The sequence below is a fragment of the Oncorhynchus clarkii genome, chromosome 33 (genome assembly GCF_045791955.1).
Source record: "Oncorhynchus clarkii lewisi isolate Uvic-CL-2024 chromosome 33, UVic_Ocla_1.0, whole genome shotgun sequence".
NCBI classification, from domain to species: domain Eukaryota; kingdom Metazoa; phylum Chordata; class Actinopteri; order Salmoniformes; family Salmonidae; genus Oncorhynchus; species Oncorhynchus clarkii.
Genome location: NC_092179.1, coordinates 34358524 through 34385735, shown reverse-complemented (window position 1 = coordinate 34385735; position 27212 = coordinate 34358524). Strand labels below are relative to the sequence as shown.

The following is a 27212-nucleotide window of genomic DNA, read 5'->3' as shown; positions in this document are numbered from 1 at the left end:
CCCTGTCCTATAAATAACACGCTACCCTGTCCTATAAATAACACGCTACCCTGTCCTATAAATAACACGCTACCCTGTCCTATAAATAACACGCTACCCTGTCCTATAAATAACACGCTCCCTTGTCCAATAAATAACACGCTACCCTGTCCTATAAATAACACGCTACCCTCCCCTGTCCAATAAATAACACGCTCCCCTGTCCAATAAATAACACGCTACCCTGTCCAATAAATAACACGCTCCCCTGTCCAATAAATAACACGCTACCCTGTCCTATAAATAACACGCTACCCTCCCCTGTCCAATAAATAACACGCTCCCCTGTCCAATAAATAACACGCTACCCTGTCCTATAAATAACACGCTACACGCTACCCCCTGTCCAATAAATAACACGCCCCTGTCCAATAAATAACACGCTACCCTCCCCTGTCCAATAAATAACACGCTACCCTGTCCAATAAATAACACGCTACCCTGTCCAATAAATCCGATATAATAAATAACACGCTACCCTGTCCAATAAATAACACGCTACCCTGTCCAATAAATAACACGCTACCCTGTCCAATAAATAACACGCTACCCTGTCCAATAAATAACACGCTACCCTGTCCAATAAATAACACGCTACCCTGTCCAATAAATAACACGCTACCCTGTCCAATAAATAACACGCTACCCTGTCCAATAAATAACACGCTACCTTCCCTTGTCCAATAAATAACACACTACCTTCCCTTGTCCAATAAATAACACACTACCTTCCCTTGTCCAATAAATAACACACCACCCTCCCCTGTCCTATAATTAACACGCTACCCTGTCCTATAATTAACACGCTACCCTGTCCAATAAATAACACGCTACCCTGTCCAATAAATAACACGCTACCCTGTCCAATAAATAACACGCTACCCTGTCCAATAAATAACACGCTACCCTGTCCAATAAATAACACGCTACCCTGTCCAATAAATAACACGCTACCCTGTCCTATAAATAACACGCTACCCTGTCCAATAAATAACACGCTACCCTGTCCAATAAATAACACGCTACCCTGTCCAATAAATAACACGCTACCCTGTCCAATAAATAACACGCTACCCTGTCCAATGAATAACACGCTACCCTGTCCAATAAATAACACGCTACCCTGTCCAATAAATAACACGCTACCCTCCCCTGTCCAATAAATAACACGCTACCCTGTCCAATAAATAACACGCTACCCTGTCCAATAAATAACACGCTACCCTCCCCTGTCCAATAAATAACACGCTACCCTGTCCAATAAATAACACACTACCCTCCCCTGTCCAATAAATAACACGCTACCCTGTCCAATAAACAACACGCTACCCTGTCCAATAAACAACCGCTACCCTGTCCAATAAACAACACGCTACCCTGTCCAATAAACAACACGCTACCCTGTCCAATAAACAACACGCTACCCTGTCCAATAAACAACACGCTACCCTGTCCAATAAATAACACGCTACCCTGTCCAATAAATAACACGCTACCCTGTCCAATAAATAACACGCTACCCTGTCCAATAAATAACACGCTACCCTGTCCAATAAATAACACGCTACCCTGTCCAATAAATAACACGCTACCCTGTCCAATAAATAACACGCTACCCTGTCCTATAAATAACACGCTACCCTGTCCTATAAATAACACGCTACCCTGTCCTATAAATAACACGCTACCCTGTCCTATAAATAACACGCTACCCTGTCCTATAAATAACACGCTCCCTTGTCCAATAAATAACACGCTACCCTGTCCTATAAATAACACGCTACCCTCCCCTGTCCAATAAATAACACGCTCCCCTGTCCTATAAATAACACGCTACCCTCCCCTGTCCAATAAATAACACGCTACCCTCCCCTGTCCAATAAATAACACGCTCCCCTGTCCAATAAATAACACGCTACCCTGTCCAATAAATAACACGCTACCCTGTCCAATAAATAACACGCTCCCCTGTCCAATAAATAACACGCTCCCCTGTCCAATAAATAACACGCTCCCCTGTCCAATAAATAACACGCTACCCTGTCCTATAAATAACACGCTACCCTGTCCTATAAATAACACGCTCCCCTGTCCAATAAATAACACGCTCCCCTGTCCAATAAATAACACGCTACCCTGTCCTATAAATAACACGCTACCCTCCCCTGTCCAATAAATAACACGCTACCCTGTCCAATAAATAACACGCTACCCTGTCCAATAAATAACACGCTACCCTGTCCAATAAATAACACGCTACCCTGTCCAATAAATAACACGCTACCCTGTCCAATAAATAACACACTACCTTCCCTTGTCCAATAAATAACACACCACCCTCCCCTGTCCAATAAATAACACGCTACCCTGTCCTATAATTAACACGCTACCCTGTCCAATAAATAACACGCTACCCTGTCCAATAAATAACACGCTACCCTGTCCAATAAATAACACGCTACCCTGTCCAATAAATAACACGCTACCCTGTCCAATAAATAACACGCTACCCTGTCCAATAAATAACACGCTACCCTGTCCAATAAATAACACGCTACCCTGTCCAATAAATAACACGCTACCCTGTCCAATAAATAACACGCTACCCTGTCCAATAAATAACACGCTACCCTGTCCAATAAATAACACGCTACCCTGTCCAATAAATAACACGCTACCCTGTCCAATAAATAACACGCTACCCTGTCCAATAAATAACACGCTACCCTGTCCAATAAATAACACGCTACCCTGTCCAATAAATAACACGCTACCCTGTCCAATAAATAACACGCTACCCTGTCCAATAAATAACACGCTACCCTGTCCAATAAATAACACGCTACCCTGTCCAATAAATAACACGCTACCCTGTCCAATAAATAACACGCTACCCTGTCCAATAAATAACACGCTACCCTGTCCAATAAATAACACGCTCCCCTGTCCAATAAATAACACGCTACCCTGTCCTATAAATAACACGCTACCCTCCCCTGTCCAATAAATAACACGCTACCCTGTCCAATAAATAACACGCTACCCTGTCCAATAAATAACACGCTACCCTGTCCAATAAATAACACGCTACCCTGTCCAATAAATAACACGCTACCCTGTCCAATAAATAACACGCTACCCTGTCCAATAAATAACACGCTACCCTGTCCAATAAATAACACACTACCTTCCCTTGTCCAATAAATAACACACCACCCTCCCCTGTCCAATAAATAACACGCTACCCTGTCCTATAATTAACACGCTACCCTGTCCAATAAATAACACGCTACCCTGTCCAATAAATAACACGCTACCCTGTCCAATAAATAACACGCTACCCTGTCCAATAAATAACACGCTACCCTGTCCAATAAATAACACGCTACCCTGTCCAATAAATAACACGCTACCCTGTCCAATAAATAACACGCTACCCTGTCCAATAAATAACACGCTACCCTGTCCAATAAATAACACGCTACCCTGTCCAATAAATAACACGCTACCCTGTCCAATAAATAACACGCTACCCTGTCCAATAAATAACACGCTACCCTGTCCAATAAATAACACGCTACCCTGTCCAATAAATAACACGCTACCCTGTCCAATAAATAACACGCTACCCTGTCCAATAAATAACACGCTACCCTGTCCAATAAATAACACGCTACCCTGTCCAATAAATAACACGCTACCATGTCCAATAAATAACACGCTACCCTGTCCAATAAATAACACGCTACCCTGTCCAATAAATAACACGCTACCCTGTCCAATAAATAACACGCTACCCTGTCCAATAAATAACACGCTACCCTGTCCAATAAATAACACGCTACCCTGTCCAATAAATAACACGCTACCCTGTCCAATAAATAACACGCTACCCTGTCCAATAAATAACACCCTCCCCTGTCCAATAAATAACACACTACCCTGTCCAATAAATAACACACTACCCTGTCCAATAAATAACACACTACCCTCCCCTGTCCAATAAATAACACACTACCCTCCCCTGTCCAATAAATAACACGCTACCCTGTCCAATAAACAACACGCTACCCTGTCCAATAAACAACACGCTACCCTGTCCAATAAACAACACGCTACCCTGTCCAATAAACAACACGCTACCCTGTCCAATAAACAACACGCTACCCTGTCCAATAAACAACACGCTACCCTGTCCAATAAACAACACGCTACCCTGTCCTATAAATAACACGCTACACTGTCCAATAAATAACACGCTACCCTGTCCAATAAATAACACGCTACCCTGTCCAATAAATAACACGCTACCCTGTCCAATAAATAACACGCTACCCTGTCCAATAAATAACACGCTACCCTGTCCAATAAATAACACGCTACCCTGTCCAATAAATAACACGCTACCCTGTCCAATAAATAACACGCTACCCTGTCCTATAAATAACACGCTACCCTGTCCTATAAATAACACGCTACCCTGTCCTATAAATAACACGCTACCCTGCCCTATAAATAACACGCTACCCTGTCCTATAAATAACACGCTACCCTGTCCTATAAATAACACGCTACCCTGTCCTATAAATAACACGCTCCCTTGTCCAATAAATAACACGCTACCCTGTCCTATAAATAACACGCTACCCTCCCCTGTCCAATAAATAACACGCTCCCCTGTCCAATAAATAACACGCTACCCTGTCCAATAAATAACACGCTACCCTGTCCAATAAATAACACGCTACCCTGTCCAATAAATAACACGCTACCCTGTCCAATAAATAACACGCTACCCTGTCCAATAAATAACACGCTACCCTGTCCAATAAATAACACGCTACCCTGTCCAATAAATAACACGCTACCCTGTCCAATAAATAACACACTACCCTCCCCTGTCCAATAAATAACACACTACCCTCCCCTGTCCAATAAATAACACACTACCCTCCCCTGTCCAATAAATAACACGCTACCCTGTCCAATAAACAACACGCTACCCTGTCCAATAAATAACACGCTACCCTGTCCAATAAATAACACGCTACCCTGTCCAATAAATAACACGCTACCCTGTCCAATAAATAACACGCTACCCTGTCCAATAAATAACACGCTACCCTGTCCAATAAATAACACGCTACCCTGTCCTATAAATAACACGCTACCCTCCCCTGTCCAATAAATAACACGCTCCCCTGTCCAATAAATAACACGCTACCCTGTCCAATAAATAACACGCTACCCTGTCCAATAAATAACACGCTACCCTGTCCAATAAATAACACGCTACCCTGTCCAATAAATAACACGCTACCCTGTCCAATAAATAACACGCTACCCTGTCCAATAAATAACACGCTACCCTGTCCAATAAATAACACACTACCCTCCCCTGTCCAATAAATAACACACTACCCTCCCCTGTCCAATAAATAACACGCTACCCTGTCCAATAAACAACACGCTACCCTGTCCAATAAATAACACGCTACCCTGTCCAATAAATAACACGCTACCCTGTCCAATAAATAACACGCTACCCTGTCCAATAAATAACACGCTACCCTGTCCTATAAATAACACGCTACCCTGTCCTATAAATAACACGCTACCCTGTCCTATAAATAACACGCTACCCTGTCCTATAAATAACACGCTACCCTGTCCTATAAATAACACGCTACCCTGTCCTATAAATAACACGCTCCCTTGTCCAATAAATAACACGCTACCCTGTCCTATAAATAACACGCTACCCTCCCCTGTCCAATAAATAACACGCTCCCCTGTCCAATAAATAACACGCTACCCTGTCCAATAAATAACACGCTCCCCTGTCCAATAAATAACACGCTACCCTGTCCTATAAATAACACGCTACCCTCCCCTGTCCAATAAATAACACGCTCCCCTGTCCAATAAATAACACGCTACCCTGTCCTATAAATAACACGCTACCCTCCCCTGTCCAATAAATAACACGCTACCCTCCCCTGTCCAATAAATAACACGCTACCCTGTCCAATAAATAACACGCTACCCTGTCCAATAAATAACACGATACCCTGTCCAATAAATAACACGCTACCCTGTCCAATAAATAACACGCTACCCTGTCCAATAAATAACACGCTACCCTGTCCAATAAATAACACGCTACCCTGTCCAATAAATAACACGCTACCCTGTCCAATAAATAACACGCTACCCTGTCCAATAAATAACACGCTACCCTGTCCAATAAATAACACGCTACCCTGTCCAATAAATAACACGCTACCCTGTCCTATAAATAACACGCTACCCTGTCCTATAAATAACACCCTACCCTGTCCAATAAATAACACGCTACCCTGTCCAATAAATAACACGCTACCCTGTCCAATAAATAACACACTACCCTCCCCTGTCCAATAAATAACACGCTACCCTGTCCAATAAATAACACGCTACCCTGTCCAATAAATAACACACTACCCTCCCCTGTCCTATAAATAACACACTACCCTGTCCTATAAATAACACGCTACCCTGTCCAATAAATAACACGCTACCCTGTCCTATAAATAACACGCTACCCTCCCCTGTCCAATAAATAACACGCTACCCTGTCCAATAAATAACACGCTACCCTGTCCAATAAATAACACGCTACCCTGTCCAATAAATAACACGCTACCCTGTCCAATAAATAACACGCTACCCTGTCCTATAAATAACACGCTACCCTCCCCTGTCCAATAAATAACACGCTACCCTGTCCAATAAATAACACACTACCCTCCCCTGTCCTATAAATAACACGCTACCCTGTCCAATAAATAACACGCTACCCTGTCCAATAAATAACACGCTCCCCTGTCCAATAAATAACACGCTACCCTGTCCTATAAATAACACGCTACCCTCCCCTGTCCAATAAATAACACGCTACCCTGTCCAATAAATAACACACTACCCTCCCCTGTCCTATAAATAACACACTACCCTGTCCTATAAATAACACGCTCCCCTGTCCTATAAATAACACGCTACCCTCCCCTGTCCAATAAATAACACGCTACCCTGTCCAATAAATAACACACTACCCTCCCCTGTCCAATAAATAACACGCTACCCTCCCCTTTCCAATAAATAACACACTACCCTCCCCTGTCCTATAAATAACACGCTACCCTGTCCAATAAATAACACGCTACCCTGTCCTATAAATAACACGCTACCCTGTCCAATAAATAACACGCTACCCTGTCCAATAAATAACACGCTACCCTGTCCAATAAATAACACGCTACCCTGTCCAATAAATAACACGCTACCCTGTCCAATAAATAACACGCTACCCTGTCCAATAAATAACACGCTACCCTGTCCAATAAATAACACGCTCCCCTGTCCAATAAATAACACGCTCCCCTGTCCAATAAATAACACGCTCCCCTGTCCAATAAATAACACACTACCCTGTCCAATAAATAACACACTACCCTGTCCAATAAATAACACGCTACCCTGTCCAATAAATAACACGCTACCCTCCCCTGTCCAATAAATAACACGCTACCCTGTCCAATAAATAACACGCTACCCTGTCCAATAAATAACACGCTCCCCTGTCCAATAAATAACACGCTACCCTGTCCAATAAACAACACGCTACCCTGTCCAATAAATAACACGCTACCCTGTCCTATAAATAACACGCTCCCCTGTCCAATAAATAACACGCTCCCCTGTCCAATAAATAACACGCTACCCTGTCCTATAAATAACACGCTACCCTCCCCTGTCCAATAAATAACACGCTCCCCTGTCCAATAAATAACACGCTACCCTGTCCTATAAATAACACGCTACCCTCCCCTGTCCAATAAATAACACGCTACCCTCCCCTGTCCAATAAATAACACGCTACCCTGTCCAATAAATAACACGCTACCCTGTCCAATAAATAACACGCTACCCTGTCCAATAAATAACACGCTACCCTGTCCAATAAATAACACGCTACCCTGTCCAATAAATAACACGCTACCCTGTCCAATAAATAACACGCTACCCTGTCCAATAAATAACACGCTACCCTGTCCAATAAATAACACGCTACCCTGTCCAATAAATAACACACTACCCTGTCCTATAAATAACACGCTACCCTGTCCTATAAATAACACACTACCCTGTCCAATAAATAACACGCTACCCTGTCCAATAAATAACACGCTACCCTGTCCAATAAATAACACACTACCCTCCCCTGTCCAATAAATAACACGCTACCCTGTCCAATAAATAACACGCTACCCTGTCCAATAAATAACACGCTACCCTGTCCTATAAATAACACGCTACCCTCCCCTGTCCAATAAATAACACGCTACCCTGTCCAATAAATAACACGCTGCCCTGTCCAATAAATAACACGCTACCCTGTCCAATAAATAACACGCTACCCTGTCCAATAAATAACACGCTCCCCTGTCCAATAAATAACACGCTACCCTGTCCTATAAATAACACGCTACCCTCCCCTGTCCAATAAATAACACGCTACCCTGTCCAATAAATAACACACTACCCTCCCCTGTCCTATAAATAACACACTACCCTGTCCTATAAATAACACGCTCCCCTGTCCTATAAATAACACGCTACCCTCCCCTGTCCAATAAATAACACGCTACCCTGTCCAATAAATAACACACTACCCTCCCCTGTCCAATAAATAACACACTACCCTCCCCTGTCCAATAAATAACACGCTACCCTCCCCTTTCCAATAAATAACACACTACCCTCCCCTGTCCAATAAATAACACACTACCCTCCCCTGTCCAATAAATAACACACTACCCTGTCCAATAAATAACACGCTACCCTGTCCAATAAATAACACACTACCCTCCCCTGTCCAATAAATAACACACTACCCTCCCCTGTCCAATAAATAACACGCTACCCTCCCCTGTCCAATAAATAACACACTACCCTCCCCTGTCCAATAAATAACACACTACCCTCCCCTGTCCAATAAATAACACACTACCCTGTCCAATAAATAACACGCTACACTGTCCAATAAATAACACGCTACCCTGTCCAATAAATAACACGCTACCCTGTCCAATAAATAACACACTACCCTCCCCTGTCCAATTAATAACACGCTACCCCGTCCAAAAAATACCACGCTACCCCTTCCAATAAATAACACCCTCCCCTGTCCAATAAATAACACGCTACCCTGTCCAATAAATAACACGCTACCCTGTCCAATAAATAACACACTACCCTCCCCTGTCCAATAAATAACACACTACCCTCCCCTGTCCAATAAATAACACGCTACCCTCCCCTGTCCAATAAATAACACACTACCCTCCCCTGTCCAATAAATAACACACTACCCTCCCCTGTCCAATAAATAACACACTACCCTGTCCAATAAATAACACGCTACCCTGTCCAATAAATAACACGCTACCCTCCCCTGTCCAATAAATAACACGCTACCCTGTCCTATAAATAACACACTACCCTGTCCAATAAATAACACGCTACCCTGTCCAATAAATAACACGCTACCCTGTCCAATAAATAACACGCTACCCTGTCCAATAAATAACACGCTACCCTGTCCAATAAATAACACACTACCCTGTCCAATAAATAACACACTACCCTGTCCAATAAATAACACACTACCCTCCCCTGTCCAATAAATAACACACTACCCTGTCCAATAAATAACACGCTACCCTCCCCTGTCCAATAAATAACACGCTACCCTGTCCAATATATAACACACTACCCTGTCCAATAAATAACACGCTACCCTCCCCTGTCCAATAAATAACACACTACCCTCCCCTGTCCAATAAATAACACACTACCCTGTCCAATAAATAACACACTACCCTGTCCAATAAATAACACACTACCCTCCCCTGTCCAATAAATAACACACTACCCTGTCCAATAAATAACACGCTACCCTCCCCTGTCCAATAAATAACACGCTACCCTGTCCAATAAACAACACACTACCTTCCCCTGTCCAATAAACAACACACTACCCTCCCCTGTCCAATAAATAACACACTACCCTGTCCAATAAATAACACACTACCCTGTCCAATAAATAACACACTACCCTGTCCAATAAATAACACGCTACCCTGTCCAATAAATAACACACTACCCTGTCCAATAAATAACACGCTACCCTGTCCAATAAATAACACGCTACCCTGTCCAATAAATAACACACTACCCTGTCCAATAAATAACACACTACCCTGTCCAATAAATAACACGCTACCCTGTCCAATAAATAACACGCTACCCTGTCCAATAAATAACACGCTACCCTGTCCAATAAATAACACGCTACCCTGTCCAATAAATAACACGCTACCCTGTCCAATAAATAACATGCTACCCTCCTCCCATAGCAAAATGTCTCTCTGTCCTTATCATCATTAGTTTTCAGTTGTTTTCTACATATAAAACTAGATGGCTAGCTAGATGAATAGAATTCACGTATTGCCAGATGATAATTATAAAGTAAAATGTTAATTACATAAAGCAATCTTGTTTCGTCTGTATTGGTAAAAGGTAACGTTAATGCAGGAACGTTAGCACAGAGTGCTTCTCAAATGGACCATTTTATGCACGGTATTATACATATTAGGACCCACCCTCTGTTTTTCTCTCTCTTCGCCTGAGCCTCTCCCCTTCCCCCCTCTCTTCCCAGTTCCCTTTATCTTCCTTTCTCTCTCTCTTCGCCTGAGCCTCTCCCCTTCCCCCTCTCTTCCCAGTTCCCTTTATTGTCCTCTCCCCCCTCTTCCCAGTTCCCTTTATCATCCTCTCCCCCTCTTCCCTTTATCGTCCTCTCCCCCCTCTTCCCTTTATCGTCCTCTCCCCCCTCTTCCCAGTTCCCTTTATTGTCCTCTCCCCCCTCTTCCCAGTTCCCTTTATCGTCCTCTCCTCCTCTCCCCCCTCTTCCTAGTTCCCTTTATTGTCCTCTCCTCCTCTCCCCCCTCTTCCCTTTATTGTCCTCTCCTCCTCTCCCCCCTCTTCCCAGTTCCCTTTATCGTCCTTTCTCCCTCTCCCCCCTCTTCCTAGTTCCCTTTATTGTCCTCTCCTCCTCTCCCCCCTCTTCCCTTTATTGTCCTCTCCTCCTCTCCCCCTCTCTTCCCAGATCCCTTTATCGTCCTTTCTCTCTCCTGAAGTGTGTTGTGGGGTCAGGCTGAGATTTAAGCAGAGGTATGTGGGAGTTGTGGTCCCTGTAGCTGTGCTGTGATTGGCTCGTTGGTGAAGCTAATTACAGTGATGTTTCTGGCTTCGTAGAGGTCTTGTTAATTAGTTCATGAGGTAATGAATCAATTAGTTAAAGCTGTTCCCACTGAGCTTCCCACTGTTCCTGCCTTCCCCTCTCCTGCCCTCTCATCTCCTTCCCTCTCCTCTCCTGCCCTCTCCTCTACTGCCCTGCCATATTCTCTCCTCTCTTGCCCCCACCCAGCCACTTCTCTCCTCTCTGAATGGGAAAGCTGATACAGATCACTGAAGCATCTCTCACTAATATTAGATGAGTTTGTTGATACATTGAGTAACCGACACCTCTCCCTCTTTCTCTCTCAGGCATCACCACATTAATAGCTAAAGGTGTCTATGATTCAGCCTTCCCTCTCCATGATGTAAGTTCCTGTCCTTCCAGCTGCACATACAGTATTTGTGATGTTACTGTTAACCTCGTGATAATGTTGCTATTGATAACGCAAACTGTAATACACTGTGAGCTTTCTAATTGTGATGTGATTGGTCTGTCTGACTCCTCCCCTCTCTGCAGGGGGATTATAAGGTCGTGGGTCACTCTGAGAGGAATGACAGACAGGTAACTACTGCTCTACTGTACTATACTATAATATACTGTTGCTACAACCTGGCTCAAGATTGTAACAAACAATGGGAAACCACACACTGAATGAAGGAATATTATTTTTTTTTATTTCATAAATAAACACTCACAACAATAATCAGATGAGGCATGACAGTCAGTAAATTAGGTGTCAACTGCCAAAACCACAACGAAACGACCAAAGGTATGCATGGAGAGAGGAATCTCTTGCTGAATGGGGAAACGGTGGCTTTATGCCACAGCTGAGCTGTCACAGGTGTACCCCATCAGCCATGACGACCCTCCCAGCTCCGCCCACCTCTCCTACTCCGCCCACCAATCTCCTGCAGGAAGTAAGCACAGCAAAACCCAGTAGACAGAGCAGGGAGGTGCCGTAACACTACTCTACTACAGTGCTTCCCAAACTGGGGGTTGGGACCCACTTGTGGGTCCAGGTGGGTCACAGGATTTAGCTTTAAAACTGCTAAATGTTCTCTCTGCTGCCGATATGTTTTTTCTTTTTCACACTCAACCCTTACGTTGGGTCACGATAACACACCTCAATTGGTGGGCCACGAGAAGTAAAAACGATTGGGAAATCCTGATGTCTGGACTCTACTCTGATGTCTGGACTCTACTCTGATGTCTGGACTCTACTCTGATGTCTGGACTCTACTCTGATGTCTGGACTCTACTCTGATGTCTGGACTCTACTCTGATGTCTGGACTCTACTCTGATGTCTGGACTCTACTCTGATGTCTGGACTCTACTCTGATGTCTGGACTCTACTCTGATGTCTGGACTCTACTCTGATGTCTGGACTCTACTCTGATGTCTGGACTGGACTCTACTCTGATGTCTGGACTGGACTCTACTCTGATGTCTGGACTGGACTCTACTCTGATGTCTGGACTGGACTCTACTCTGATGTCTGGACTGGACTCTACTCTGATGTCTGGACTGGACTCTACTCTGATGTCTGGACTGGACTCTACTCTGATGTCTGGACTGGACTCTACTCTGATGTCTGGACTGGACTCTACTCTGATGTCTGGACTGGACTCTGATGTCTGGACTCTACTCTACTCTGATGTCTGGACTCGACTCTACTCTGATGTCTGGACTCTACTCTACTCTGATGTCTGGACTGGACTCTACTCTGATGTCTGGACTGGACTCTACTCTGATGTCTGGACTGGACTCTACTCTGATGTCTGGACTGGACTCTACTCTGATGTCTGGACTGGACTCTACTCTGATGTCTGGACTGGACTCTACTCTGATGTCTGGACTGGACTCTACTCTGATGTCTGGACTGGACTCTACTCTGATGTCTGGACTGGACTCTACTCTGATGTCTGGACTCTACTCTACTCTGATGTCTGGACTCTACTCTACTCTGATGTCTGTATTGGACTCTACTCTGATGTCTGTATTGGACTCTACTCTGATGTCTGGACTGTACTCTACTCTGATGTCTGGACTGTACTCTACTCTGATGTCTGGACTGTACTCTGATGTCTGGACTCTACTCTGATGTCTGTTTTGTAGTCTACTCTGATGTCTGGACTGTACTCTACTCTGATGTCTGTATTGTACTCTACTCTGATGTCTGCACTGTACTCTACTCTGATGTCTGGACTGGACTCTACTCTGATGTCTGGACTGGACTCTACTCTGATGTCTGTATTCTACTCTGATGACTGGACTCTACTCTGTTGTCTGGACTCTGCTCTGATGATTGTATTGTACTCTACTCTGATGTCTGTACTGTACTCTACTCTGATGTCTGTACTGTACTCTACTCTGATGTCTGTATTGTACTCTACTCTGATGTCTGTATTGTACTCTACTCTACTCTGATGTCTGTATTGTACTCTACTCTACTCTGATGTCTGTATTGTACTCTACTCTGATGTCTGGACTGGACTCTACTCTGATGTCTGGACTCTACTTCACTCTGATGTCTGAACTGTACTCTACTCTACTCTGATGACTGGACTCTACTCTGATGTCTGGGCTGGACTCTACTCTGATGTCTGGACTCTACTCTACTCTGATGTCTGGACTCTACTCTACTCTGATGTCTGGACTCTACTCTACTCTGATGTCTGGACTCTACTCTACTCTAATGTCTGGACTCTACTCTGATGTCTGGACTGGACTCTACTCTGATGTCTGGACTGGACTCTACTCTGATGTCTGGACTGGACTCTACTCTGGTGTCTGTATTGTACTCTACTCTGGTGTCTGTATTGTACTCCACTCTGATGTCTGGACTGGACTCTACTCTGATGTCTGGACTGGACTCTACTCTGATGTCTGGACTGGACTCTACTCTGATGTCTGGACTGGACTCTACTCTGATGTCTGGACTGGACTCTACTCTGATGTCTGGACTCTACTCTGATGTCTGGACTCTACTCTACTCTGATGATTACTGTACTGTACTCTACTCTGATGTCTGGACTGGACTCTACTCTGATGTCTGGACTCTACTCTACTCTACTCTGATGACTGGACTCTACTCTGGACTGGACTCTACTCTGATGTCTGGACTCTACTCTACTCTGATGTCTGGACTCTACTCTACTCTACTCTGATGTCTGGACTCTACTCTACTCTAATGTCTGGACTCTACTCTACTCCTATGTCTGTATTGGACTCTACTCTGATGTCTGTATTGGACTCTACTCTGATGTCTGGACTGGACTCTACTCTGATGTCTGGACTGGACTCTACTCTGATGTCTGGACTGGACTCTACTCTGATGTCTGGACTCTACTCTGATGTCTGGACTGGACTCTACTCTGATGTCTGTATTCTACTCTGATGACTGGACTCTACTCTGTTGTCTGGACTCTGCTCTGATGATTGTATTGTACTCTACTCTGATGTCTGTACTGTACTCTACTCTGATGTCTGTACTGTACTCTACTCTGATGTCTGTATTGTACTCTACTCTGATGTCTGTATTGTACTCTACTCTACTCTGATGTCTGTATTGTACTCTACTCTACTCTGATGTCTGTATTGTACTCTACTCTGATGTCTGTATTGGACTCTACTCTGATGTCTGGACTGGACTCTACTCTGATGTTTGGACTGGACTCTACTCTGATGTCTGGACTCTACTTCACTCTGATGTCTGGACTGTACTCTACTCTGATGTCTGGACTCTACTCTACTCTGATGACTGGACTCTACTCTGATGTCTGGACTGGACTCTACTCTGATGTCTGGACTCTACTCTACTCTGATGTCTGGACTCTACTCTACTCTGATGTCTGGACTCTACTCTACTCTAATGTCTGGACTCTACTCTGATGTCTGGACTGGACTCTACTCTGATGTCTGGACTGGACTCTACTCTGATGTCTGGACTCTACTCTGGTGTCTGTATTGTACTCTACTCTGGTGTCTGTATTGTACTCCACTCTGATGTCTGGACTGGACTCTACTCTGATGTCTGGACTGGACTCTACTCTGATGTCTGGACTGGACTCTACTCTGATGTCTGGACTGGACTCTACTCTGATGTCTGGACTGGACTCTACTCTGATGTCTGGACTCTACTCTACTCTGATGATTACTGTACTGTACTCTACTCTGATGTCTGGACTCTACTTTACTCTGATGTCTGGACTGTACTCTACTCTACTCTGATGACTGGACTCTACTCTGGACTCTACTCTACTCTGATGTCTGGACTCTACTCTACTCTACTCTGATGTCTGGACTCTACTCTACTCTAATGTCTGGACTCTACTCCTATGTCTGTATTGGACTCTACTCTGATGTCTGTATTGGACTCTACTCTGATGTCTGGACTGGACTCTACTCTGATGTCTGGACTGGACTCTACTCTGATGTCTGGACTGGACTCTACTCTGATGTCTGGACTCTACTCTGATGTCTGGACTGGACTCTACTCTACTCTGATGTCTGTACTCTACTCTGATGACTGGACTCTACTCTACTCTGATGTCTGGACTGGACTCTACTCTACTCTGATGTCTGGACTCTACTCTGATGACTGGACTCTACTCTACTCTGATGTCTGGACTATACTCTACTCTGATGTCTGGACTCTACTCTACTCTGATGTCTGGACTGGACTCTACTCTGATGACTGGACTCTACTCTACTCTGTCTGTATTGTACTCTACTCTGATGTCTGGACTGTACTCTATTCTGATGTCTGGACTGTACTCTATTCTGATGTCTGGACTGTACTCTACTCTGATGTCTGTATTGTACTCTATTCTGATGTCTGGACTGTACTCTACTCTGATATCTGTATTGTACTCTACTCTGATGTCTGGACTCTACTCTACTCTGATGTCTGGACTCTACTCTACTCTGATGTCTGGACTCTACTCTACTCTGATGTCTGGACTGGACTCTACTCTACTCTGATGACTGGACTCTACTCTGGACTGGACTCTACTCTGATGTCTGGACTGGACTCTGATGTCTGGACTCTACTCTGATGTCTGGACTCTACTCTGATGTCTGGACTCTACTCTGATGTCTGGACTCTACTCTGATGTCTGGACTCTACTCTACTCTGATGTCTGGACTCTACTCTACTCTGATGTCTGGACTGGACTCTACTCTGATGTCTGGACTGGACTCTACTCTGATGTCTGGACTGGACTCTACTCTGATGTCTGGACTGGACTCTACTCTGAATTCTGTATTGGACTCTACTCTGATGTCTGACTCTACTCTGATGTCTGGACTCTACTCTGATGTCTGGACTCTACTCTACTCTGATGTCTGTATTGGACTCTACTCTGATGTCTGTATTGGACTCTACTCTGATGTCTGGACTGTACTCTACTCTGATGTCTGGACTGTACTCTGATGTCTGTCTACTCTGATGTCTGGACTGTACTCTACTCTGATGTCTGTATTGTACTCTACTCTGATGTCTGGACTGTACTCTACTCTGATGTCTGCACTGGACTCTACTCTGATGTCTGGACTCTACTCTGATGTCTGTATTCTACTCTGATGACTGGACTCTACTCTGTTGTCTGGACTCTGCTCTGATGATTGTATTGTACTCTACTCTGATGTCTGTACTGTACTCTACTCTGATGTCTGTACTGTACTCTACTCTGATGTCTGTATTGTACTCTACTCTGATGTCTGGACTGTACTCTATTCTGATGTCTGGACTGTACTCTATTCTGATGTCTGGACTGTACTCTACTCTGATGTCTGTATTGTACTCTATTCTGATGTCTGGACTGTACTCTACTCTGATATCTGTATTGTACTCTACTCTGATGTCTGGACTCTACTCTACTCTGATGTCTGGACTCTACTCTACTCTGATGTCTGGACTCTACTCTACTCTGATGTCTGGACTGGACTCTACTCTACTCTGATGACTGGACTCTACTCTGGACTGGACTCTACTCTGATGTCTGGACTGGACTCTGATGTCTGGACTCTACTCTGATGTCTGGACTCTACTCTGATGTCTGGACTCTACTCTGATGTCTGGACTCTACTCTGATGTCTGGACTCTACTCTACTCTGATGTCTGGACTCTACTCTACTCTGATGTCTGGACTGGACTCTACTCTGATGTCTGGACTGGACTCTACTCTGATGTCTGGACTGGACTCTACTCTGATGTCTGGACTGGACTCTACTCTGAATTCTGTATTGGACTCTACTCTGATGTCTGTATTGGACTCTACTCTGATGTCTGGACTCTACTCTACTCTGATGTCTGGACTCTACTCTACTCTGATGTCTGTATTGGACTCTACTCTGATGTCTGTATTGGACTCTACTCTGATGTCTGGACTGTACTCTACTCTGATGTCTGGACTGTACTCTGATGTCTGGACTCTACTCTGATGTCTGTTTTGTAGTCTACTCTGATGTCTGGACTGTACTCTACTCTGATGTCTGTATTGTACTCTACTCTGATGTCTGTATTGTACTCTACTCTGATGTCTGGACTCTACTCTACTCTGATGTCTGCACTGGACTCTACTCTGATGTCTGTATTCTACTCTGATGACTGGACTCTACTCTGTTGTCTGGACTCTGCTCTGATGATTGTATTGTACTCTACTCTGATGTCTGTACTGTACTCTACTCTGATGTCTGTACTGTACTCTACTCTGATGTCTGTATTGTACTCTACTCTGATGTCTGTATTGTACTCTACTCTACTCTGATGTCTGTATTGTACTCTACTCTACTCTGATGTCTGTATTGTACTCTACTCTACTCTGATGTCTGTATTGTACTCTACTCTGATGTCTGTATTGGACTCTACTCTGATGTCTGGACTGGACTCTACTCTGATGTCTGGACTGGACTCTACTCTGATGTCTGGACTCTACTTCACTCTGATGTCTGGACTGTACTCTACTCTACTCTACTCTGATGACTGGACTCTACTCTGATGTCTGGACTGGACTCTACTCTGATGTCTGGACTCTACTCTACTCTGATGTCTGGACTCTACTCTACTCTGATGTCTGGACTGGACTCTACTCTGATGTCTGGACTGGACTCTACTCTGGTGTCTGTATTGTACTCTACTCTGGTGTCTGTATTGTACTCCACTCTGATGTCTGGACTGGACTCTACTCTGATGTCTGGACTGGACTCTACTCTGATGTCTGGACTCTACTCTACTCTGATGATTACTGTACTCTACTCTGATGTCTGGACTCTACTTTACTCTGATGTCTGGACTGTACTCTACTCTACTCTGATGACTGGACTCTACTCTGGACTGGACTCTACTCTGATGTCTGGACTCTACTCTACTCTGATGTCTGGACTCTACTCTACTCTGATGTCTGGACTCTACTCTACTCTAATGTCTGGACTCTACTCTACTCTGATGTCTGTATTGGACTCTACTCTGATGTCTGGACTGGACTCTACTCTGATGTCTGGACTCTACTCTGATGTCTGGACTGGACTCTACTCTACTCTGATGTCTGTACTCTACTCTGATGACTGGACTCTACTCTACTCTGATGTCTGGACTGGACTCTACTCTACTCTGATGTCTGGACTGGACTCTACTCTGATGACTGGACTCTACTCTACTCTGATGTCTGGACTCTACTCTACTCTGATGTCTGGACTCTACTCTACTCTGATGTCTGGACTCTACTCTACTCTGATGTCTGGACTGGACTCTACTCTGATGACTGGACTCTACTCTACTCTGTCTGTATTGTACTCTACTCTGATGTCTGGACTGTACTCTACTCTGATGTCTGGACTCTACTCTACTCTGATGTCTGGACTCTACTCTACTCTGATGTCTGGACTCTACTCTACTCTGATGTCTGGACTGGACTCTACTCTGATGACTGGACTCTACTCTACTCTGTCTGTATTGTACTCTACTCTGATGTCTGGACTGTACTCTATTCTGATGTCTGGACTGTACTCTACTCTGATGTCTGTATTGTACTCTACTCTGATGTCTGTATTTTACTCTACTCTGATGTCTGTTCTGTCTAAGCTGCTGCATGATGAGTGGGCCAGATATGGAGCCTTCTACAAATACCAACCTGTGGACCTCATCAGGTATCTACATTACTACATGATTACTACATGACATTATCATTGGGTGTCGGCATTACTACATTAATACCACATTACCAACAATACTATGTTATAACAACATGACATTATCAGATGCCCACATTACCACAACTATATTACATTATCATCCGGTACCAACATTACAACATTGTTATTTCATTACATTATCACCAGGTGCCCACATTATTGTTACATCATCGGGTACCTACATTATTATTGCATTATCATCAGGTGCCTACATTACTATATTACTGCGTTACAATATCATCAGGTACCAGCATTACTACAATGTTACCATATTACTGTTATTACTACATTACATATCAGATACCAACATTAATATGCTATCACTACATGACATTATCAGGTATCAACATTACATTATTACTGCATTACATTATCAGATACCAACATTACTATCACTACATGACATTATCAGGTATCAACATTACATTATTACTGCATTACATTATCAGATACCAACATTACTATGCTATTACTGCAATACATTATTATCAGATACCAACATTACTATGCTATTACTACATTATCATCAGGTATAATCATTGCATTATTACTGCATTACATTATCAGGTACCAATACTACTATTATTACTACATAGATCATTAGATACCATTATTACTACATTACATTGTCATTTTTTTACAGAGCAATTTACAGGAACAATTAGGGTTAAGTGCCTTGCTCATGGGCACATTGACCGATTTAAAAAATAAATATATAAAAATAATTCTCGCCTGGTCGCCTCAGGGCTTCAAACCAGCGACCTTTCGGTTACTTGCCCAACGCTCTTAATCGCTAGGCTACCTGCTGCCCCCTCATTAGTTACCAACATTAGATTATTACTACATTATCATCGCTCAATATTACTAGTGAACCCAAACCCTAACAGCAGCCTCACCAGGCTCTATTAGTACATTACAATGCTGCATTATATTAAGGATCACACATCTGACTGCTGATGACCTCTGACATACAGGAAGTACTTTGGGGAGAAGATCGGTCTGTACTTCGCCTGGCTGGGCGTCTACACTCAGCTGCTCATACCAGCCTCTATGGTTGGGATTATCGTCTTCTGCTACGGCTGTTACACTGTGGATATGGACGTACCCAGGTACACACACACACACACACACACACACACACACACACACACACACCAGCTACACGCCAGCTACATGTCAGGTACAAACACGCCAGCTACATGTCAGGTACACACACACACACACGCCAGCTACATGTCAGGTACACACACGCCAGCTACATGTCAGGTCCACACACACGCCAGCTACATGTCAGGTACACACACACGCCAGCTACATGTCAGGTACACACACAGGCCAGCTACATGTCAGGTACACACACACACACACACACACACACACACACACACACCAGCTACATGTCAGGTACACACACACACACACACCAGCTACATGTCAGGTACACACACACACACACACACACACACACACACGCCAGCTACATGTCAGGTACACACACACGCCAGCTACATGTCAGGTACACACACACGCCAGCTACATGTCAGGTACACACACACGCCAGCTACATGTCAGGTACACACACACGCCAGCTACATGTCAGGTACACACACACGCCAGCTACATGTCAGGTACACACACACGCCAGCTACATGTCAGGTACACACACACGCCAGCTACATGTCAGGTACACACACACGCCAGCTACATGTCAGGTACACACACACGCCAGCTACATGTCAGGTACACACACACGCCAGCTACATGTCAGGTACACACACACGCCAGCTACATGTCAGGTACACACACACGCCAGCTACATGTCAGGTACACACACATGTCAGGTACACACACAGGCCAGCTACATGTCAGGTACACACACACACACCAGCTACATGTCAGGTACACACACACACACCAGCTACATGTCAGGTACAGACACACGCCAGCTACATGTCAGGTACAGACACACGCCAGCTACATGTCAGGTACACACACACGCCAGCTACATGTCAGGTACACACACACGCCAGCTACATGTCAGGTACACACACAGGCCAGCTACATGTCAGGTACACACACACGCCAGCTACATGTCAGGTACACACACAGGCCAGCTACATGTCAGGTACACACACACACACACACACACACACACACACACACACACACACACCAGCTACATGTCAGGTACACACACACACACACACACCAGCTACATGTCAGGTACACACACACACACACACACACACACACACACGCCAGCTACATCTCAGGTACACACACACGCCAGCTACATGTCAGGTACACACACACGCCAGCTACATGTCAGGTACACACACACGCCAGCTACATGTCAGGTACACACACACGCCAGCTACATGTCAGGTACACACACACGCCAGCTACATGTCAGGTACACACACACACCAGCTACATGTCAGGTACACACACACACACCAGCTACATGTCAGGTACACACACACACACCAGCTACATGTCAGGTACACACACACACACCAGCTACATGTCAGGTACAGACACACGCCAGCTACATGTCAGGTACAGACACACGCCAGCTACATGTCAGGTACACACACACGCCAGCTACATGTCAGGTACACACACATGTCAGGTACACACACATGTCAGGTACACACACACACACCAGCTACATGTCAGGTACACACACACACACCAGCTACATGTCAGGTACACACACACACACCAGCTACATGTCAGGTACAGACACACGCCAGCTACATGTCAGGTACACACACACGCCAGCTACATGTCAGGTACACACACACGCCAGCTACATGTCAGGTACACACACACGCCAGCTACATGTCAGGTACACACACACGCCAGCTACATGTCAGGTACACACACAGGCCAGCTACATGTCAGGTACACACACAGACCAGCTACATGTCAGGTACACACACAGACCAGCTACATGTCAGGTACACACACAGACCAGCTACATGTCAGGTACACACACAGACCAGCTACATGTCAGGTACACACACAGACCAGCTACACACACAGACCAGCTACACACACAGACCAGCTACACACACAGACCAGCTACACACACAGACCAGCTACACACACACACAGACCAGCTACGTGTCAGGCACACACTCAAGTCTTGTCTGTGTGTAGGAGGAACATTGGCAGACTGGAAACAACAGCTGAACAGGAAGGCCTGAGACCTCATTTAGAAACGTTGTGTTTGCACAAAGTATGCCCCAAAACGTGCCAGTTTTCAGACAAAAGTCATTTAAAGAGAGGCCCGTTAGCGGCCGCTATAGTCATTTAAAGAGAGGCCCGTTAGCGGCCGCTATAGTCATTTAAAGAGAGGCCCGTTAGCGGCCGCTATAGTCATTTGAAGAGAGGCCATTGATGGTTCTATGGTCATTTAAAGAGAGACCGTTGATGGTTCTATAGTCATTTAAAGAGGGGCCGTTGATGGTTCTATAGTTCCTCTGTGTTCTTTTGCCCATCTTTATTGTTATTGGCCAGTCTGATATTTGGCTCTTTCCTGTGCAACTCTGCCTAGGAGGCCAGCATTCTTGCCTCTTCACTGTTGACGTTGAGACTGGTGTTTTGCGTTTACTACTTAATGAAGCTGCCAGTTGAGGACTTGAGGCATCTGTTTCTCAAACTAGACACTCTCATGTACTTGTCCTCTTGCTCAGTTGTGCACCGGGGCCTCCCACTCCTCTTTCTATTCTGGTTAGAGCCAGTTTGCGCTGTTCTGTGACGGCAGTAGTACACAGCGTTGTACAAGATCTTCAGTTTCTTGGAAATTTCTCGCATGGAATAGCCTTAATTTCTCAGAACAAGAATAGACTGACGAGTTTCAGAAGAAAGTTCTTTGTTTCTGACCATTTTGAGCCTGTAATCGAACCCACAAATGCTGATGCTCCAAATACTCAACTAGTCTCAAGAAGGCCCGTTTTATTGCTTCTTTAATCAGAACAACAATTTCAGCTGTTCTAACATAATTGCAAAAGGGTTTTCTAATGATCAATTAGACTTTTAAAATGATAAACGTGGATTAGCTAACACAACATGCCATTGGAACACAGGAGTGATGGTTGCTGATAATGGGCCTCTTTACGCCTCTGTAGATATTCAATAAAAAATCAGCCGTTTTCAGCTACAATAGTCATTTACTATATTAACAATGTCTACACTGTATTTCTGATCAATTTTATGTTATTTTAATGGACAAAAAATGTGCTTTTCTTTCAAAAACAAGGACATTTCTAAGTGACCCCAAACATTTGAACGGTAGTATAGAGATCAGAACCATTGAAAAAACGTAATACATAGATATCATTATCAAGTTCTCTATTTCCTTTAGATACCGTCTTGGCCTACTACCAATACTTCCACAGTATACAGATAATACAGGTGTTATTGTCCCCATAACAGGTGACTGATGGGTGTTTTTCAGGCAGAATTATAATGCCTGTTCTCGCGTGCACAGTTTGAAGACCGGTGTGATTTATACCAGGAAGCATGGGTATGTTTGGCGTGCACCAAGTTTAGAAGTATCAATATGTTTGTGGGTTAGCAGTCTGTACAGAAATGGTGCACACAGATATTTAGTGTTCAATTTACTCAGCGGTTATAAATGAGGCCCCGGGTGTCTCTGGAACATTCCAAGTCGGGGTTGGGACCCCTATTGGAGGCACAGGGGAATTGCAGTGGAGTCCCTCATACAAAATGGACCTTTTTTTGTTGCGAAAAAAAAAATGTGACTGTGTGTAGCCTGGAGATGTGTGATAAGCAGCAGAACTTCACTGTGTGTGTGTGTGTGTGTGTGTGTGTGTGTGTGTGTAGCCTGGAGATGTGTGATAAGCAGCAGAACTTCACTGTGTGTGTGTGTAGCCTGGAGATGTGTGATAAGCAGCAGAACTTCACTGTGTGTGTGTGTGTAGCCTGGAGATGTGTGATAAGCAGCAGAACTTCACTGTGTGTGTGTGTAGCCTGGAGATGTGTGATAAGCAGCAGAACTTCACTGTGTGTGTGTGTAGCCTGGAGATGTGTGATAAGCAGCAGAACTTCACTGTGTGTGTGTGTAGCCTGGAGATGTGTGATAAGCAGCAGAACTTCACTGTGTGTGTGTGTGTGTGTGTGTGTGTAGCCTGGAGATGTGTGATAAGCAGCAGAACTTCACTGTGTGTGTGTGTGTAGCCTGGAGATGTGTGATAAGCAGCAGAACTTCACTGTGTGTGTGTGTGTGTGTGTGTGTGTAGCCTGGAGATGTGTGATAAGCAGCAGAACTTCACTATGTGTCCTCTGTGTGACGGAGTGTGTGACTACTGGCACCTGTCCACCGCCTGTGGCACCGCCCGCGCATCCCACCTGTTCGACAACCCTGCCACCGTCTTCTTCGCTATCTTCATGTCCCTCTGGGGTATGTATTAATGTTCTGTTACCCCTTACTGCCCCTTACTACCCCCATCTTCATGTCCCTCTGGGGTATGTATTAATGTTCTGTTACCCCTTACTGCCCTTTACTGCCCCCATCTTCATGTCCCTCTGGGGTATGTATTAACGTTGTTACCCCTTACTGCCCCTTACTACCCCCATCTTCATGTCCCTCTGGGGTATGTATTAACGTTCTGTTACCCCTTACTACCCCTTACTGCCCCTTACTGCCCCCATCTTCATGTCCCTCTGGGGTATGTATTAACGTTCTGTTACCCCTTACTGCCCCTTACTACCCCTTACTACCCCCATCTTCATGTCCCTCTGGGATATGTATTAACGTTCTGTTCCGTCAGCCAGCCCGCCCGTCAGCCAGCCCGCCCGTCAGCCGGCGAGCGGTCCCGTCATCCGGCGAGCGGTCCCGTCATCCGGCGAGCGGTCCCGTCATCCGGCGAGCGGTCCCGTCATCCGGCGAGCGGTCCCGTCATCCGGCGAGCCGTCCCGTCAGCCGGCGAGCCGTCCCGTCAGCCGGCGAGCCGTCCCGTCAGCCGTCCCGTCAGCCAGCTAGCCCGTCAGCCGTCCCGCCAGCCAGCCCGCCAGCCAGCCCGCCCGTCAGCCAGCCAGCCCGCCCGTCAGCCAGCCAGCCCGCCCGTCAGCCAGCCAGCCAGCCCGCCCGTCAGCCAGCCAGCCCGCCCGCCAGCCAGCCCGCCCGTCAGCCAGCCAGCCAGCCCGTCAGTCAGCTAGGCCGTCAGCTAGCCCGTTATACAGCCCGTCAGTCAGCTAGGCCGTCAGCTAGCCCGTCAGTCAGCTAGGCCGTCAGCTAGCCCGTCAGTCAGCTAGGCCGTCAGCTAGCCCGTCAGTCAGCTAGGCCGTCAGCTACCCCGTCAGCCAGCTAGCCTGTCAGCTAGCCCGTCAGCCAGCTAGCCCGTCAGTTAGCCCGTCAGCTGTCCCGTCAGCTAGCCCGTCCGTCAGCTAGCCCGTCCGTCAGCTAGCCCGTCCGTCAGCTAGCCCGTCCGTCAGCTAGCCCGTCAGTCAGCTAGCCCGTCAGCCAGCCCGCCGGTCAGCCAGCTAGCCCGTCAGCTAGCCCGTCAGCCAGCCAGCTAGCCCGTCAGCCAGCTAGCCCGTCAGCGAGCTAGCCCGTCAGCCAGGTAGCCCGTCAGCCAGGTAGCCCGTCAGCCAGCCAGCTAGCCCGTCAGCTAGCCCGTCAGCCAGCCCGTCAGCCAGCTAGACCGTCAGTCAGCTAGGCCGTCAGCTAGCCCGTCAGCCAGCCAGCCCATCAGTCAGTCAGCCAGCCCGTCTGTGGGGGGCCAGGTCTGTGTATTATTAGACACAGTAGGACCTCTGGGAGTGTAACCAGAGTGTAACCCCCCGCTGCTCTGCTACCACTGTCTCTCAGGTTTCCTCTGCTAGAGTTGGTGGACCTATATTCACATGTCTGTGTGTGTCTGTGATCATGTCTGTGTGTGTCTGTGATCATGTCTAAGTCTGTGTGTGTCTGTGTGCGTAGTTGCGACGTTCCTGGAGCACTGGAAGCGTCGTCAGATCAGTTTGAACCACAGCTGGGACCTCACAGGACTAGAGGAAGAGGAGGTAAACACCATTACATATCACACCCCACAGCCTCACAGGACTAGAGGAAGAGGAGGTAAACACCATTACATATCACACCCCACAGCCTCACAGGACTAGAGGAAGAGGAGGGACACACCATTACATATCACACCCCACAGCCTCACAGGGCCTAGAGGAAGAGGAGGTAAACACCATTACATATCACACCCCACAGCCTCACAGGACTAGAGGAAGAGGAGGGACACACCATTACATATCACACCCCACAGCCTCACAGGACTAGAGGAAGAGGAGGTACACACCATTACATATCACACCCCACAGCCTCACAGGACTAGAGGAAGAGGAGGGACACACCATTACATATCACACCTCACAGGACTAGAGGAAGAGGAGGTACACACCATTACATATCACACCCCACAGCCTCACAGGACTAGAGGAAGAGGAGGTACACACCATTACATATCAGACCCCACAGCCTCACAGGACTAGAGGAAGAGGAGGTACACACCATTACATATCACACCCCACAGCCTCACAGGACTAGAGGAAGAGGAGGTACACACCATTATATATCACACCCCACAGCCTCACAGGACTAGAGGAAGAGGAGGTAAA

General features: G+C 45.6%; 1 protein-coding gene across 1 annotated transcript in view; it reads left to right on the top strand.

Moving 5' to 3' along the window:
- LOC139392758 (anoctamin 2b) overlaps window positions 1-27212 on the top strand; it is a 128637-nt gene that overhangs the window by 35286 nt on the left and 66139 nt on the right. Inside the window, exons 7-12 of the mRNA XM_071141003.1 lie at window positions 11689-11744; window positions 11897-11941; window positions 19465-19529; window positions 20549-20683; window positions 24845-25005; window positions 26527-26609. Of these exons, the coding sequence (XP_070997104.1) occupies window positions 11689-11744; window positions 11897-11941; window positions 19465-19529; window positions 20549-20683; window positions 24845-25005; window positions 26527-26609 (545 nt within the window). The remainder of the gene's footprint in view (window positions 1-11688; window positions 11745-11896; window positions 11942-19464; window positions 19530-20548; window positions 20684-24844; window positions 25006-26526; window positions 26610-27212) is intronic.